This window comes from Sarcophilus harrisii, chromosome 1 (assembly GCF_902635505.1).
Source record: "Sarcophilus harrisii chromosome 1, mSarHar1.11, whole genome shotgun sequence".
Lineage (NCBI taxonomy): Eukaryota > Metazoa > Chordata > Mammalia > Dasyuromorphia > Dasyuridae > Sarcophilus > Sarcophilus harrisii.
Window position 1 is genome coordinate 72,257,610 of NC_045426.1, and position 17,871 is coordinate 72,275,480.

General features: G+C 32.0%; 1 protein-coding gene across 1 annotated transcript in view; it reads left to right on the top strand.

Annotated features, from left to right (window-relative positions):
• The window catches only part of ZPBP (zona pellucida binding protein), a 125,242-nt gene that overhangs the window by 92,617 nt on the left and 14,754 nt on the right, over positions 1-17,871 (top strand). The window contains exon 8 of the mRNA XM_031965484.1: positions 3,410-3,587. Within this exon, the coding sequence (XP_031821344.1) occupies positions 3,410-3,587 (178 nt within the window). The remainder of the gene's footprint in view (positions 1-3,409; positions 3,588-17,871) is intronic.

The window sequence follows — 17,871 nt, forward strand, 5'->3', positions numbered from 1 at the left end:
TCAGGTACAGCTAGGCCACCTTCATTTGATTTTTTTTTTTATTAGTTTTCTTGGAATTCTTGACCTTTTGTTCTTCCAGATGAATTTTGTTTTTATTTTTTCTAGGTCATTAAAATAGTTTCTTGGGAGTCTGATTGGTATAGCACTAAATAAATAGATTAGTTTAGATAGTATTATTATCTTTATTATATTCACTCAACCTATCCAAGAGCACTTAATATTTTTCCAATTGTTTAGATCTGACGTTATTTGTATGGAAAGTGTTTTGTAGTTTTGCTCATATAGTTTCTGATTTTCCCTTGGCAGATAGATTCCCAAATATTTTATACTATCAACAGTTATTTTAAATGGAATTTCTCTTTGTATCTCTTGCTGTTGGATTTTGGTAGTGATGTATAAAAATGCTGCTAAAGTTGTGGATTGTTTCTAATAGCTTAGACCAGCATCTTGCATCATCTTCTGTAATACTTTCTATGTGCACAAGACATTTAAGATGAATGATCACATTATAAAAACCAATTAGAGGAGAAGCAAAGCATTTAAGATATTTCTCCTAACTATGGACAGAGATGTATTTTTAACTAAATGAGATATAGACAAGTAATTACAAAAGATATAATCATAACTTTGATTAAATGAAATTGAAAACCTTTTGTACAGACAATACATGTATGATAAGAAGAAAAAGTAGTCAAATAGGAAAAAAAATCTTTGTGTCAAATTTCCCTGATAAGTGTTTGACATCCAGTCTTTTATAAACCACGTACATATATAAGACCAATGGCCATTCTTCAAGACAAGTGGTCAAAGGATATAAACAAATAGTTCTCAAAAAAGGAATGGCAAAGTGTTAACAAATATACTAAAGAATTCTCTAAGATGCTATTAATAATAGAAATGCAATAAGACCAATAGTCATTCTCCAAGACAAGTGGGCAAAGGATATAAACAAAGAGGTCTCAAAAAGGAATTGCAAATTGTTAACAAACATACTAAAGAATTCTCTAAAATGCTATTAATGATAAAAATGCAAACCAAAACAATCTTGAGGTTATATTTCACATTTTGCTGAATGAGAGAAATGAAAAAGTATTATCAATAGTCAATGTTGTAAGGTTGATTTAATGATGGGCACTCTTTATTGGTTGAGTTGTTACTATAATGATTTTGGAAAGCAATTTAAACTTATGCAAATTAAGTGACAAATATTCCTACTATTTGACACAGGGAGCTCTTGACTAGACTTGTTTTCCAACCAAGCTTTTTAAAAGAAGAAATGTCTATATATTCCTAAAGCAGCACTTTTTGTGATAACAAATGGTAACAAGTAGATGTACATTGATTAGGGAAGGACTAAATAAATTGTTGTATATGAATGTAATTTGATATTACTATGCTAAAAGAGTAATAAATTTGATAAATACAGATAATCATGAAATTATCTATATGAACTGATGCTGAATAGTAAACACAGCCAGGAAAACAGTATTACAACATTGTAAAGAACAAGCAAAGTTCCATGTGTTTCCAGACTTTTTCGGAATATTAATTGTGATTTTTTTCATCTTTTCTTTAAAAAATACCGTTCATTATATGGAATTTTTTTTGGCTAAGGCAATTGGGGTTAAGTGACTTGCCTAGGGTCACACAGCTAGAGAATATTAAGTGTCTGAGGCCGGATTTGAACTCAGGTCCTCCTGACTTCAGGGTTGGTGCTCTATCGACTGCTCCACTTAATTGCACCTGGGATGATGGACCTCTTAGGAAGAGGAGAGAAAAGGATATTGGGGAGAATTATGATGCTATTTTATTTATTTATTTGTTTATTGTCATCATCACTTATTTATTTATTTATTTTTGATGAGGCAGTTGGGGTTAAGTGACTTGCCCAGAATCATACAGTTAGGACATATTAATTGTATGAGAACAGATTTGAGGTCCTCCTGACTTCAAGGCTATTGCTCTATCCACTGCACCATCTAGCTGCCCTATGATGCTATTAAACTTAGTAAAAACTTTAAAGAAAAGTAGATCAATAGAACAAATTAGACAAAGAAGAAGAATAAGAAATAAGCTCAATAACTATGATAAACTGAAAAAACATAAATTACTTGGTAAGAAACTTCTTACATGATTAAAAAATGTTGGGAAAACTTGAATGCAGTGTGTCAGAAATTAGTCCTAGATCAATACCTTAAAACATATACCACAATATATTCAAAATGAATATAGAATCCCAATATTAAAGACCATACCATTAAAAAATCAATAGAAGCAAAGAATATAGCTTTCCCAGATACAGACAGATTTATTCTTAACCAAAAAAGAAGGAATAGAGGCAATTATAAAAGATATAATAGATAGCTTTGATCACGTGAAATTAAAAAGCTTTAGAAAAAACTGAATTAATGGATCTAAGATAACTAGAGAAGTAGGCAAAAAAATTATGTCATATTTCTTATTTATCCAGTATGCCTGCAAAGTGTATAGACAAAGAGCAAATATGTAAGACCAAAAACGTTTCCAGGAATTGTAAACACATAAATGTCTGTCATTTAAGAAATGGTTTAAAATTGTGGTACATGAATGTAATAGAATGTTGCTGTGCTCGAAGAAATAATGAACATGAGTACAAAAAAATCATAGGACAATTTAAACTGACTCAAAACAGTAAACAGAGCCAAGAAAAAAATATTCACTTTGATTACAACAATATAGATTTTAAAAATGACACAGCCATAGAAATAAATGTGTTAGAATTGTAAAGAACAAGATTGGTCTCAAAAAAGAGATATGACAAGACAATTCTCTTAATTTCTTTAGAAGATTGGCAGGGGCTGCAGGGATGGAATCTTCAATGGGTATTGATCAATATATTGTCAGATTTTAAAATATGTTGATTTTATACTTCACCCTTCCTTTATTTACACTCCCTCCCAAATAAAATTTTGTTATATGGGATAGCTTTCTGGGAAGAAGAGAGACAGCAAGAAATTTCAGTGATATTAAAATATCAATTATACACACATGTATATTTTATATGAAGACATATTAAGGTTGTAGTTGAATAATATGTTGGATATCTCTATCTCAATAAAGTAGGAAATAAGGGGAGGGCTGAGATGAGAGCTGGAGCTGCAAATTAAGAAAATAAGAAGTTTGGAATAGTTGTTATATAAAATAGAAATGAAATTGATAATAAAAGAATGTTGAGGATGCTGAGGTTGTATAGTATAAAGGTTTAAAATATAATGATTGAATGTTTAGCATTTTATGGAAATAATAAACAAATTGTACTCTGACATTTTCTCTTTTTTCCCAACTGCAAACAGATAAACAATTATCAAGATTCTATTTTAAATGTAATATATAACTAACTATTTTTTCAATCTATATTGTTGATTTTTAGGCTAAAAATCTTATAGAGAGATTTTTCACTCAACAAGTAGACATTCTGGAAAAACGATCAGAGCCACTTCCTGAGATATACTATATTCAAGGTACTCTGCAAATAGTGTGGATTAATCTTTGCAGACCAGGATATGGGATGAATGCTCTAATGCATCCAAATTGCCCTGATTGTTGTGGTATGTAATTAGCTGTCAATTCACAATGATAAATTAGCATATTCTTAATTTATTAAAGATTATATTGACACTAATATTCTTTTTCAAATTCATACTAACAATTTTATTCAACTAAAATTATTTTTTATCTTACATAAATTAATAGGTTAATTAGGAGCGTGTTCAAATTTCAGTCCAAAGAATTAGTTTTTTTAATTCTTTTTTTTTTAAGTTTTAAGAAGTATTTTATTTGTTCAAATACATGCAAAAAGAGTTTTCAACATTCACCTTTGCAAAACCTTGTATTCCAACTTTTTTTCTCTCTTTTCCCCTTCCCCTTTCTCAAGACAGCAAGCTATCTAATAGATGTTAAAAGTTTGCAATTTTTCGAAGCATATTTTCATTTTCATCATGCTGTGCAAAAAAAATCAGATTAAAAGGGAAAATCATGAGAAAGGGAAAAAACAAGGAAGCCAACCACAACAACAAAAAGATTAAAATAACATGCTTTGATCCACATTCAGTCTTATAGTTCTCTCTCTGAATGTGGATAGCACTTTCCATCCCAAGTCTATTTGAATTGCCTTTAATCACTTCATTGTTGAAAAGAGCCAAGTCCATCACAGTTAATCATCACATAATTTCATTACTGTGTACAATTTTCTCTTGGTTCTGCTCATTTCACTTTGCATCAGTTCATGTATGTCTTTCTAGATTTTTGTGAAATCAGTTTGCTCATCATTTCTTATAGAACAATAATATTCCATTACATTCACATACCATAACTTATTCAGCCATTGCCTAGTTGATGGGCCATCTACTCAATTTCCTTCAACTAATCCTTATATAACATGGAGTCAAGATCTTCCACCATCTCCTTTAGACATGCTTCAGAGTAATAATTTTTCATAAATTTTGGCAGCTAGAAATTAACACAACACTCCAAATGAAGTCTGACAAGGGCAGGGTATGGTTGGAGCATTATTTTGCCATCCTTGAAAACTATACTTCTCAAATTGAAACTATATCTAGCCATATGAAAAGATGCTCCAAATCATTATTAATCAGAGAAATGCAAATTAAGGCAACTCTGAGATACCACCACATACCTGTCAGACTGGCTAGAATGACAGGGAAAAATAATGCGGAATATTGGAGGAGATGTGGGAAAACAAGGACACTGATACATTGTTGGTGGAATTGTGAATATATGCAGCCATTCTGGAGAGCAATTTGGAACTATGCTCAAAAAGTTATCAAACTATGCATACCCTTTGATCCAGCAGTGTTACTATTGGATTTATATCCCAAAGAGATTTTAAAGAAGGGAAAGGGACCTATATGAGCAAGAATGTTTGTGGCAGCCCTCTTTGTAGTGGCCAGCAACTGGAAACTGAGTAGATGCCCATCAATTGGAGAATGGCTGAATAAATTGTGGTATAAGAATAATATGGAATATTATTGTTTGGTAAGAAATGACCAACAGGATGATTTCAGAAAGGCCTAGAGAGACTTACATGAACTGATGCTAAGTGAAATGAGCAGGACCAGGAGGTCATTATATACTTCAACAGCAATTCTATATGATGATCAATTTTGATGGACCTGGCCATCTTCAGCAATGAGATGAACCAAATCATTTCCAATGGAGCAGTAATGAACTGAAACAGCTACACCCAGCAAAAGAACTCTAGGAGATGACTAAGAACCATTACATAGAATTCCCAATCCATATATTTTTGCCCACCTGCATTTTTGATTTCCTTCACATGCTAAATGTACAATATTTCAAAGTCCGATTCTTTTTGTACAGCAAAATAATAGTTTAGACATGTATACTTACTTTGTATTTAATTTATACTCTAATATATTTAACATGTATTGGTCATCCTGCCATCTAGGGGAGAGGGTGGGGGGAAGGAGGGGAAAAATTGGAACAAAAGGTTTGGCAGTTGTCAATGCTGTAAAATTACCCATACATAGAACTTGTAAATAAAAAGCTATTAAATAAAAGAAAAAAAAGAAAACTATACTTCTCTTAATGCAACCCAAGCTCATATTAAGTTTATCTTTTTTTGGCTGCCATATTTTATTGTTGATCCTTATTGATCTTGAAGTCTTCTAAACTCTTAGGTTTTTTTCAGAACAACTGTTGTCTAATTATGCCTCTGCCATCTTGTTCTTGTAAAGCTGACTTTTTGGTACTCAAATGTAATACTTTATACGTGTGCATATATACATACACATATACACACACACACACACATATATATGTGTGTGTATATATATATACATATATATATATATATATATATATATATATATATATATATCCCTAATGAATTTCATTTTATTCAGCTCAATGTGTTAAATCCTTTGACAAAGGCCTATAAAACTGTGCATACCCTTTGACTCAGCAGTACTACTGCTGGGTCTGTATCCCAAGAAAATTATAAAGAAGGGAAAAGGACCCACATATGCAAAAATGTCTGTAGCACCTTTTTTGGGATAGCAAAGAAGGTGCCCATCACTTGGGGAATGGCTGAATAAGTTGTGGTACATGGAAATAATGGAATATTATTTATTCTATAAAAATGATGAACAAGCTGATTAAAAAGTTCTGGAAAGATTTATATGAATTGATCCTGAGCAAAACAAGCAGAACCAGGAAAACACTGCATATAATAATAAAAAAAAATGTGTGATAATCAACTGTGAAAGGTTGGTTCAGTGATCCAAAGCAATCCCAATAGACTTTGGATAGAAAATGCCATCTGCATCCAGAAAAAGAACTAAGGAGACTGAATGAAACTCAGCATATGTTATATTAATTTCTTTTTTCTGTTTTTTTCCATTTCTTCCATGGTTTTTCCCTTTTGCTCTGATTTTTCTCTTCCAACATGATTCATTAGCAATGTGTATTAAAAATAAACTTCCTACAATTAAAAAAATCATTAATAAAATGTTAAATAGTACAAAGCACAGTACTTTAGGATGCTATCCTAGAGTCTTTCTATAGCATTTAATAATTAACTACTTTTTGAGTTCATACTTTGAGAGCTGGTTTTGAATCAGTCATTGTTATTGTCTAAACCACATCTCTCCATTTTCTTCACAAGAATAATAAGATGATTCATCTTTTTTTCTTACATTTTAATTGTTATTTTATTAATAAGCACTTATTATCCCTCCCTCTCATGTTCCCCCTCTATTAGCAAAAGAAAAAAAAAAGAAAAACCTTACAACAACTATATACAGCCAGATTTAACAAATTGTCACACTATGTACAGAAATTTATATTATAGATTATTTTGTCCACATGTCTAGTCCAAAATGGAAATGAGGTTATTTTGGCCTGATCTATTCTTAATGAAGCTATTTTTTTTTTTTTTGTAATTGCCTCTTCACTCTCTAGATGTTGCCCAACTATATCTTTAATATCTTTAATACTAGAATTTTCCCAGAAATAGAAGTCAAATTCACTGAATGAGTTTGTAGATTGTTTGTTCTGAGAAAACTAGGATATTTTGTTTTTATTTAATCTTGTGGTAACTCTCCTCTTTTCTATGATATTTCAAATGACACAGTGACATATTAATCAATACTTGTCATTTTTTTTATTTCTTTAGGATATAGTTCATCTGGGTTGGATGACTTAAACTCACAAAAGGGCAGCTAGATGCTCTATGATCATCTCTTACCTTGGGTATCAACTCCCTGTTTGTCATTTCTGTTCTATCATTTCCCATGTAAAGGTCATTCTCTTCTGCAGTTAAAAAAATACAATAGGAATGGAGCAGTTCTACCTGGAATTTTTCTCTCTTGTCAATTGTAATTTTCCTATACACCCCGAAGCTAAGATCTTACCTAATCTTTGATCTTTCTTTCTCCCAATTCATCTAAACTAAAATCCTACTTGGATTAGTTTCCTTCGCCAGTCCCTTTATTCTGAGCTTTGGCATTACTGATAGTCTTTTTTTAAAGGACCGGGCCAACAGAAGCTGAAGGAACTCAACCAGCGCCAGGCCAGTGTGGACTTTGAGGCGATGTAGGTGATGTTACACAGCACCTGTGTCGTCATTGTCGTCAGAGAAGCGTCAGCGAGAGCAGAAGGAGGACCAGACGGAAATAGAGGCCGTGATGGAGCAGGACCAGAGACAGCGAGTCATTGAAGACTCAGACCCTGATGAGGAGCCCGCTCTTGCACCTTCCCAGCTGCCCATTCGAGCTGCTTCCACAGCCATTTTAGAATAGGTACCTCAACTAAAAAAGCAAAAGTTATAGAGTTGGGCCCTGGACAGCAAGTCAAAGCTGGAAGGTCTGGTGGTGGCAAAGAAGGCAGCTGCCCAGAGATCCAGCAGCAGCAATGGGCACATAGTCTTGTCTTCCTCCAGCACAGGTGTACCACAGAGTTTGAAGACCAGCTCATCACCAGGACCCCTAGAGCCTCATCCCTGAGCCAGCTGGGGGCCTACAGAGATAGTGAAAATAGCAGTAACAGCAACTGAAGCATCGGCCCCTCCTTTTGGAAGGAGGTCCCAGACCCTCAAGGCCCCTCTCCCATGGGGGCCAGACCCAGGAGCCAGGCTGTAGTGGGTTTATTTCTTTGTTCAGTGAACCCAACTATGTGAAGAGGAGGAACGGGCCTAGTCTTGTAATTATCTTCTTTTACCTTTGTTTTCTTTCATCTTCTGTACATTTCCTTCAAAAAAATCAGTTAGTTGATAAGTTTCATATGAATCTACATTATTCTCTTAAGATTTTTACTCCTGACTGAAATAGTTTCTTTTAGTTTTTTGTTTTGTTTTCATAATTTTTTTCCTGAGCATCTTTGATCCCTCTGAACTAAACTTCTCTGAAGCATTTTAGTTCATGGGATCCCATTTTTCCCCTCAAACTTTCCCCATGTCATTAGTATATGTCAGATTATACTAAGATGTACTCTTCCATTAGACAATAGTAATTATTAGCACTTTTGTGTGATTTCCCCTGCCCCCCACATTAGGGCAATTGTTAATTAAACTTCTGTGTTTATTCTTTATAATATTATCCTATTAGATTTTTCTACTATTTGTTACATTATACTGTGCCTTTTATTCAACTTGTTTTCTTCATGTGTTAATGCTAAATCTGCTACCTAAAATTGAATTAATACTGAATGTGGATCATAACATAGTATTTTCACACTTTTTGTTTTGTTTACTTGCTTTTTGTTTTCTTTCTCATTTTTTTCCCCTTTTGATCAGATTTTTCTTGTGCAGCATGATAATTGTGGAAATATGTATAGAATAATTACATGTGTTTGACATGTATTGATTGCTTACTGTCTAAGGAAGGAGATAGTGGGAATGTTGGGAGAAAAAGCTGGAATACAAGGTTTTGCAAGGGTGAATGTTGAAAACTATCTCTGCATACACACACACACACACACACACACACACACACACTTGCTGAGTCAGTGGGGTTAAGTGAATTGCCCAGGGTCACACAACTAAGAAGTCTTAAGTGTCTGAGGTCACATTTGAACTCGGGTCCTCCTGACTTCAGGGCTGGTGCTCTATCCATTGCACCACCTAGCATATATTTCGAAAATAAAAACTTATTGTTTAAAAAAATAAAATTGAATTAAGGTCAAGAAATAAGATAAAAACACATATAAATATAGAATATCTCAATATTTCCTTGCCTCTATATATTTGTCACATTGCATGGTAATGAGTATGTCAGTCAGAAACATAATGAAAATTTAGAAGATTCATAAAATAATTATCTCATACTTCTTGGCCTCTTTGGGCTAAGTAAAGTTTAGTATAATTTGAAATGATGTTAAGTATAACTCTTTAAAATTAAAACACGTCTAAAACATACAAATAATTCCTTTTTTCTATGTTTTCTTTTTTTTTATTTTGTGATATAAAAATAAAGAAGTAAAACCACATGTCTTCTTTATTTTACAATTACAAATGAAATTTATGGATCATAGTTTGTCCACTTCATTGTAGAATGATAATATTTAATTTTATCGTTTCAATATATAGCAGTGCATATGCAATTGTATACCATAGTAAATATAAATGAAGAACTATATAAATTGCTAAAGTCTTTTTCAGCTCCAAAACACTATGATCCTCTTCTTAAGATATGGTCCCTGGCCACGAGAAGTTTATCAAGTTGAAGTGATGGCTATTATATAAGAAATAATTGAAAATAAAACCAATATATTTTCAAATGCACCGATTATGTCTAAAATTTAAAAATGATATTTTATAAGAAGAATATGGTAATTTAGTAACATCTTTCAAAAGGAAGAGAAAAATCGATGTGTGTTGAAATTGTCAAAAAATGACACCTATAAACTGAAGTGAGCAAGGCTATAAGGAGTGGTAATATATTCTAAGCTGAAAAAAAAAGTGTTGACATTAGCAGAAGAAAGAATGAACATGAGAGATATGAGACATGGCAATAGAAATGAAGCAATTTGATTATATGCACCACAAGAGATTATGTAAATTGGGTTTATGTTGTGAAGAACTTTAAATGCAGATATAGAAGTTGAATATGGTATGGTAAACAGACAATAAGTGCTATTCTATGTTTATAAAATTATTTGTACTTTTAAATAACTGCATTCAAACCCTAATCTGTTCTGGTCTTTCTTGTATCATAGCATACTCTTTCCAATATATCCTTTATGTCATTACCTAAATAAATTTAATATACAGCTTTAATGAGAGATAAATAGGTAGCTCATTAGATAGCTATGTGATCCTGAGCAAGTCATTTGATTGCTTTTAGCCTTACTTTAAAATGGGGAAAATAGTAATACCTACCTCACAATGTTGTTGTGAGAATTAGATGTAAAGTGCTTTGCTTGTGTGTGTCCAATTTGTCACATTGCATGGTCTAAAAGTGTCAAATGAATGTCAGTTGTTTATAGATCATCATCATTATCATCTCAGAGATATTCAATTTTTCCTTGGTTTCTACAGAATATATAATTTTAACTTTGGCATCCAAGACCTCTCCAAAAATGGAGTTTTGTAATGTTCTGGTTGGTTTTCTGGAAGTCTCTGGACCAGCCTTCGTTTCAGCAGAGTAATCATTACAAGAATAGCTAGAGATAAAATTCAAAAATCTTTATTGTTTCCTTCACAGTATTGTCTCCTTGCCTGGGGCCCAGGGCCAACTTTCTGGAGGTCCTCTGGAGTGTTTTGGTTTCTGTAGGGGAAGCAGGAGGACCACCACGATGGTCTCTGTCTTGAAGTCTTTCTGAGTCTGGGACCTTGTGCTCCAGCCTCCAGGCCTCTGTCTTCCCCAAGTCTGTACCAGTTCCCCATGGTGGTGGAGATGGAATGAATATCTGAGTCCCAGGGCTTGTGCTCCAGCCTCCAGCCACCACAAAGGGGAGAGATGGAATGAATGTCTCTGGTTGAGTTTGTTCCAGCTTATGTACGCTATTATAATTACATCATCATAGTTGTGAATCTTGTGGAACTATATAAAGTACTAAGTACATGTACTGAACTAGAGAACTATTAATCACATGATAAACTAGATAACCATTGTCTTCTCAATTCCACTGAATTAACACCTTGGAAGAATCCTTGTTTCAAGTACAGAGTTTGGCTCCTTACAGTTTATCTTGCAAATTTTCTCTCATGCTGATCTATTTCATGTACTCCCCCTCCCCCACATATTGGACTATTCTTTATCTTCTTGTTTTGTCTTCTTCCACTTCCATGCCTTGTGATATTCCATATTTTGTATCTGAAATGAGCTTTATCTTTTAAAGTCTCTCTCTTTCTTCAAGGTTTGGTGAGATTTCTGACATGAAACCTTGAGCTCTCCCCCAGTTCTGACTGTTAAAGCATTTTACCTGGACCTCTTCTTTCCTAATTTTTTCTTATCCATATATCATCATTATTTTTGTGCCAGTTGTCTTCTCTTTTTAGATTATAAATTCTTTGAGGTCATAGTCTGGACCAAGTCTTATATCCCTAACACTTAACACAATATCTCCCGGAATAGGCACTTAATAAATATTTGTTCAATTACTTCATCAGATTTAACAATTAATATTAATAATTTCATAGAGCTTGCATTTTTCTTGGTTGATTTGTTCTCATTTTATTGCTAAAGTATCATGGAATTCCCTTTTTGAATCAGATCTTACTAAATACTTCATTGTTATCTCTTGTACACAATAGTGGTGGTCTAAATATTTAAAAGAGAACACACTACTCAAGAAGATATTTAAGTAATCCTCTAAATTGGAACACAGTAGAAAATATGACCATAATAACACTGGATACAAGAACAAATTAACATACAAAGTGCACTTAAAATCCATTGAGGTGTGAAATGGCATTCTGGATAGAAGCACATAAAATATATGAGGGAAAGTTTTGTGAATATAACTTTATTTGTAGAATGACGGTATAGCATTGGGAGTTTATGCTCAATAAAGAAGACTGAGACAACTGATGTTTATTGAGTAAAGAATATTTACTTTCTCAGCAGTAGCTTAAGTAAATACTGGATTTTCCATTTACTTACTGTTTTTAAACTTTCCCCTAGATGGCAGACCAGGATTGATTGCTAAAAAGTTACCAGCATGTGAAAAATTTTACACACATTGCTACATATAATTTTTCTTATATTTAGAAATTTATTATGTTTATTTCAATTGTTAAACCCTTCTCGATAACTTTAGAAGTATTAAATGGAAACAACTTTACTTGTTATGTTATCATGTAGTCATTGCAGCAAAAGTAACTTGTATTACATAACATATTCAATCTTTTTCCTACATTCAAAACACAATACCATAACCACTAGAGACCTGCCAACCATGGATTGTTGTTTCCAGTAGGTTTCTGTACAAATTAAGGTTCTACAGCATTGTGTTATAAAAATACTTATTTTACAAATAATTAAATCATTATCAACAGCAACAAAAAATTTCATCAGACTCTGTCTTTTCCATTTTCCAAATATTCATATATTTCTTCTTTTCATATTTAGCCCAGATATTTGATTATAAAATAAATAATATTTTCTCCATTAATGTTTATTTTCTTTTTTTCTGTTTTGAAAAGGTTGCTCCTAAGACCTTATGTGTGCTATACTTGCCTAGAATAATACCAAAATATCAAAAATTTACTAATAGCTAGCATTTGCTCAGTAGCTACATGGCACAGTGGATATAGTATTGGTCCTGCAGTCAGAAACACTCATCTTCATGAATTCAATTCTGGCTTTGGACAGTTACTAGCTGTGTGATCCTGGTTTATATCACTTCACCCTGTTTGCTTCAGTTTCCTTATCTGAAAAATGAGTTGAAAAGGGAAATGGCAAACCATTCCTATATCATTTGTCAAGAAAATGCTATATGGGGTCATGAAGAGTTGGACACAATTGAAACAAATGAATAACAACAAAAGGTAGTATTTATGTAGAGATGTAAGCTTTGCAAGCCCTTTACAAATACAATATTGTTTAAGCCTCACAATAACCTTGGGAGGTTAGTTAACCACACAGCCACAGTCTGAGCAATGAGCAATTAGTTGAGACTAGTAATTTTCTTTCACTGAATCAAACATACACACCCAAAATATAACATTTGAAAGAAAAAGAAATATTTAATGTATACATGTTCTCCTCTTGTGATGTACAAGTTTTTTCATTCAGATTGTTACAAAATGAAAATTTAAAGATTTTCCTCTCTTAGTGAGGAATTGATGAAAAGAAAAAAAGTTAGGAAATTTATATTTTAATTACTGTTGCCATCAATTGCTTTGTAACTTTGGGGGACAGCTCTTTATTAAGTAAGGTTTTTGGCAGATTAGGATTCAAATGTTCAAGTGACAGAATATCTAACTCTCTTTGATTATTATAGAAGTGATTACTATAGTTATATCCTAACAATTCCCAGTTAATTTATATTTTAATATTTCATAATTTGATGAATTCACTTGATTTTAGTGAATACAAATAATTATTTCTATATTTTTTAACTTTATGTATTCTGTATTATTATTTCCTAAAATTGTTATATTAACATCTTGGTTTATTTCCACTTTTACTCCCTACCAGAATTAATAAATATTCCTAGCCCACCGATAGTGATAGATTTGACTTAATTTTGTTTATAAAATTTGGAAACACTGTTTCGTTCAGTTTCACCACAATAAGGAATAGAGTATAGTTTTCCATCTTAGAAACTGTTAACATACATAATCATAAATTTTATCTATATTCACAGTGATACAACTATTACAGTAGCATTCTAACTATAATTTTTAAATATTCATTTGAAAGACATTTTAAATGTAGTTTTCCTATAGTGCTTGTAGATAATGATTATCCTTTATGCTGAAATATATTGATACCAATTTGACTACTTTTCTCCAGGACACCTGCTGTGGCAAGTAAGTAGATATTTTGTAGATTTGTAAACATTTTGTCCTATTGCCTTTGCAAATTTTCTTTTTTTTTTTAATAATAAAATAATGCATTATCCCTTTAGAGGAAAACTTAACTTTAAAGCTTCTTCAACATGAGAGTGTTTTCCAAGCATATATTAAGATCATATATGATTCCTTGATAAATGCAATTATCCAGAGACATGACAGTGTTCAGTGCATCATTCTCCAGGATACTTTCTCTTTATTGAGATCTACAGGCACTAAAAAAGATTCCCCATATAAGAATAGATGAAAATGCAGATTTCTTAGATTTTCATGTTCAGTTGAATGGAAAGTGAATTAATTATTAATTATTTAACTTGAACAGGGATTGCAGATGGATATTGAGGTGGGCCCAGAATTAAATAGGTCTGCTCTTTATTGTAAAAGCCTACATTCTAAATACTAATATTCTTCTTAAAGTAGCATGGTGATAGATGGCCATCTATGAAGTTTGGAAGAACTAATTATGTTTAAATCTTATTTCTTAAACATACTATTCAAAACACTAATATTCTTCTAAATGTAGCATGGTGATAGATGACCATATATGAAGTTTGGAAGAACTAATTGTTCTGGGAGCAGAATAAAAAAAACCCAAATATAAAAAAAGTACTATGGTGATAAGGAAGCTCAAGACAAAATTAGAAGGCCATGGCTTGAAAATGTATACAAACAAAACCAAAAAAACCCAAAAAAAAAAAAAAAAAAAAAAAAACCAAAAAACCACAAAGATTGACAAGAATTCCTTGAAGAGCAAAAGAAAATGATTTTTTAAAAGTGGAAAAACTGGGGAAAGATGACAAGTAATCATTATTTCAAATAAAAGAAAAATAAATCTAATTAAAAGAATGAGAGAATTGAGATTTTGCTAAAAGTTACATAGACAATATCACTACTAATCATGTGTGTGTATATGTGTATATATATATATATATATATATATATACACACACATGAAATGGTGTAACATATAAGTGCTTAAAGGAAAAAAAATAATTACTGTATGAAACAGATAAATTGTACTAGTGGGGGAACTGCAATTTAACCCTCATAGATCTAGTTAATGTTCACCATAAAATAAACAAGAAAGAAGTTAAAAGAGAAAATAGAATTTTTTAAAAGTTAGATATAATAAATTTCTCAAGTAAATTAAATGGAAATAGAAAGATAAAAGTTAGAAAGGGATATACCTAAATTTTTGTGGTGTATGATAGCTTTGAAAAAAACTTACTATTAATTAGAGCATAAAATACTTATAAATAAATGTAAGAAAACAGAAATATTAAATGCAACTTTTTTGGATCATAATATGTTAAAAATTAACTTCAATAAAGTTTCTTTGAAGCATAGACTAATGACTTTTTATTTAGCTAATAATTAGTAAACACAAATGAAACACTAATTATTAAAACAATAATTTTATTAAAGATGACAACAGCGAGACAAAACATCAAAATTTATGAGTTGCAACCATAGCAGCATTTAGCAGAAAATTTGTATCTTTAAATCTCATCACCTGTAAAGAAAAGAACAGATCAATGAATCGGGCATATAACTAAAAGAAATAGGCTAACAACAAATCAAAAATTCCAAATAGGAATTCTGAAATAGAAAATAAAAATCTTGAATAATCAAAGCAGAGAATGGTAAAATTGAAAGTTAAAAAAATTAATCAATTGAGCTACTTTTATGGGAAAAAAAACCCCCAGTAAAATAGATAAATCATTAGTTAATTTGATTTATAAAAAGAAAACTCATTTACCAATTTCAAAAAATGAAGAGTACACAACCAATGAAGATGAAATTAAAGCAATTTTGCCCAATTATTTCCAATAAAACCAATAATTTAAATGAAATTAAAGAATATTTACAAAATAAAAATTGCCCAGATTAGCAAAAGAAGAGATAGAGTAATTAACCTTGCCTTGGAAAAGCAGGATATATCAAGAGAAGTTAGACTTTAATGACTCTCCAATTCCTAATTAATCAGCTGATAATTTTAGGAAGAAAGACCTTATTTTAACTGCATAAATGGGATGCAGAGTATACTTAAGGAGTGAAAGGTGGAGAGAAGAGAAATCTAGTCTTTTGTCTTCTAGCATCAAGATAGAAAACTTAAGGTTCTAACTTCTGTTAAAGACCTGAAAGACTGTGGGAAGAAGTCAACATGTAGATGAATCAGTAATCTTTTTTGTTTCCCTATCCACAACTTGGGACTTTGGGGATTTTCCCCTTGGGTGAAACATTCAGTTAAATTGAGTTATCAGCAATGCTCCCAGTGGCAGAGCTTATTCATTCACTATGTATTGTTTGGTATATACATGTGTTGATTGTGGAATTGCCTTCTAGTAGATAGAGTATCAAGCCTTGGAAATGTAATTTGGGTTACCCATTTCCTGTTAAGAACCAGAGATCAGGAATGCAGTTTGACGTCAAAAATTATTTCCCCTAGACTAACAATATTTAAGGAAGCAAATGGACCTAATTCTCACCCCATATCCCTTCTCTCTGAGGAGAGTAAAGTAGCTAGCCACTTACTTCAACCTTCTGCCTTCTTTTTAGCAGGAATCAAAGTCTTCCTTGGGGAAAGGTGGAGATAAGATCTTCCTTCTAGGGATATTTATTCATGACTTCCTGTGAGCCATGTCTAGACAGACTCATGTAGATACACATAACATACATGAGCAGAAAACTCACATTTCCCCCCTTCCCTCACTACCACAACTACTAGTTACTATATATTTTAAATGCATATGAATTGCTTGGCCAATTTTCAGATGGCCTTGGATCTCATGGGAAATGCCCTGTATTTTTCAGGATTTCTGCAAAATCAAGAAAATGCCTTCAACAGGCAAGAGCCTCTGGATAATTTTATTACTTGTGAAGAATTCTTCTAACTTTTATGTTTACAGCCTCCATGACAATGATGAATACTTTTGATGAACATGTCTTCTTTTTTGTTTTTTAGATAATATTAATATTAAGATGATTGTTGAACAAGAATATCTCTGTGTTTCCCTATATTAAGGAATCTAGTGCACTTTTATATAATTTACTTGGGAAAAATCTTGTTGGAGGAGAACCATATGATTTTGTTTTTAATCTACTTAGTCATTTCTTGTTTTGGCAATCAAAAGCCAATAATGACAATAATGTAAATATTCTTTACATATTTCAAACAATTATGTTGTTGTGATAGTAATTAAGGAATTTAAGGAACCAAAGAAAAGAATATATCTATGTCTGTGACTACACGCATAACATCAAACTGGTTTTTAGGGTAATTGAGATTTGATGTATATGGGGTCCAGAGTGCCTCAGATGTTTTCTTCTTATAAAGGAAATTAGATGGAAAACAATGTTTCTTAACAATGGGGAAACTGTGAATGTGTAGTGCAAGTTCTTCAGGGAGACAGATTATAGAATTTGTGTAGATATTTCTGAAATGTTTGACTAACCAACGCAATATTGAAGGGAAACCTCCCTGATTGGCTCTGGCTCCAGGGACACAATGCGCATCAAATCAATTTTCATTTCTTTGCCACCACAAATATAGTTATTGCTATTGATTAAAGAAATGCAAATTAAAACAACTCTGAGTTAGTACCACATACCTGTTAGATGGACTAATATGACAAATAAGGAAAATGTTAAATGTTGGAGAGGATGTAGGGAAGTTGGAAAACCAAAGCTCTATTGATGGAGTTGTAGACTAAACTAACAATTCTGGAGAACAATATTAAACTATGACCAGAGAGTTATACAACTGTGCATACCTTTTGACTCAGTAATACTTACTAAATCTGTATCCCAAAGGAATTTAAAGAAAAAAAATT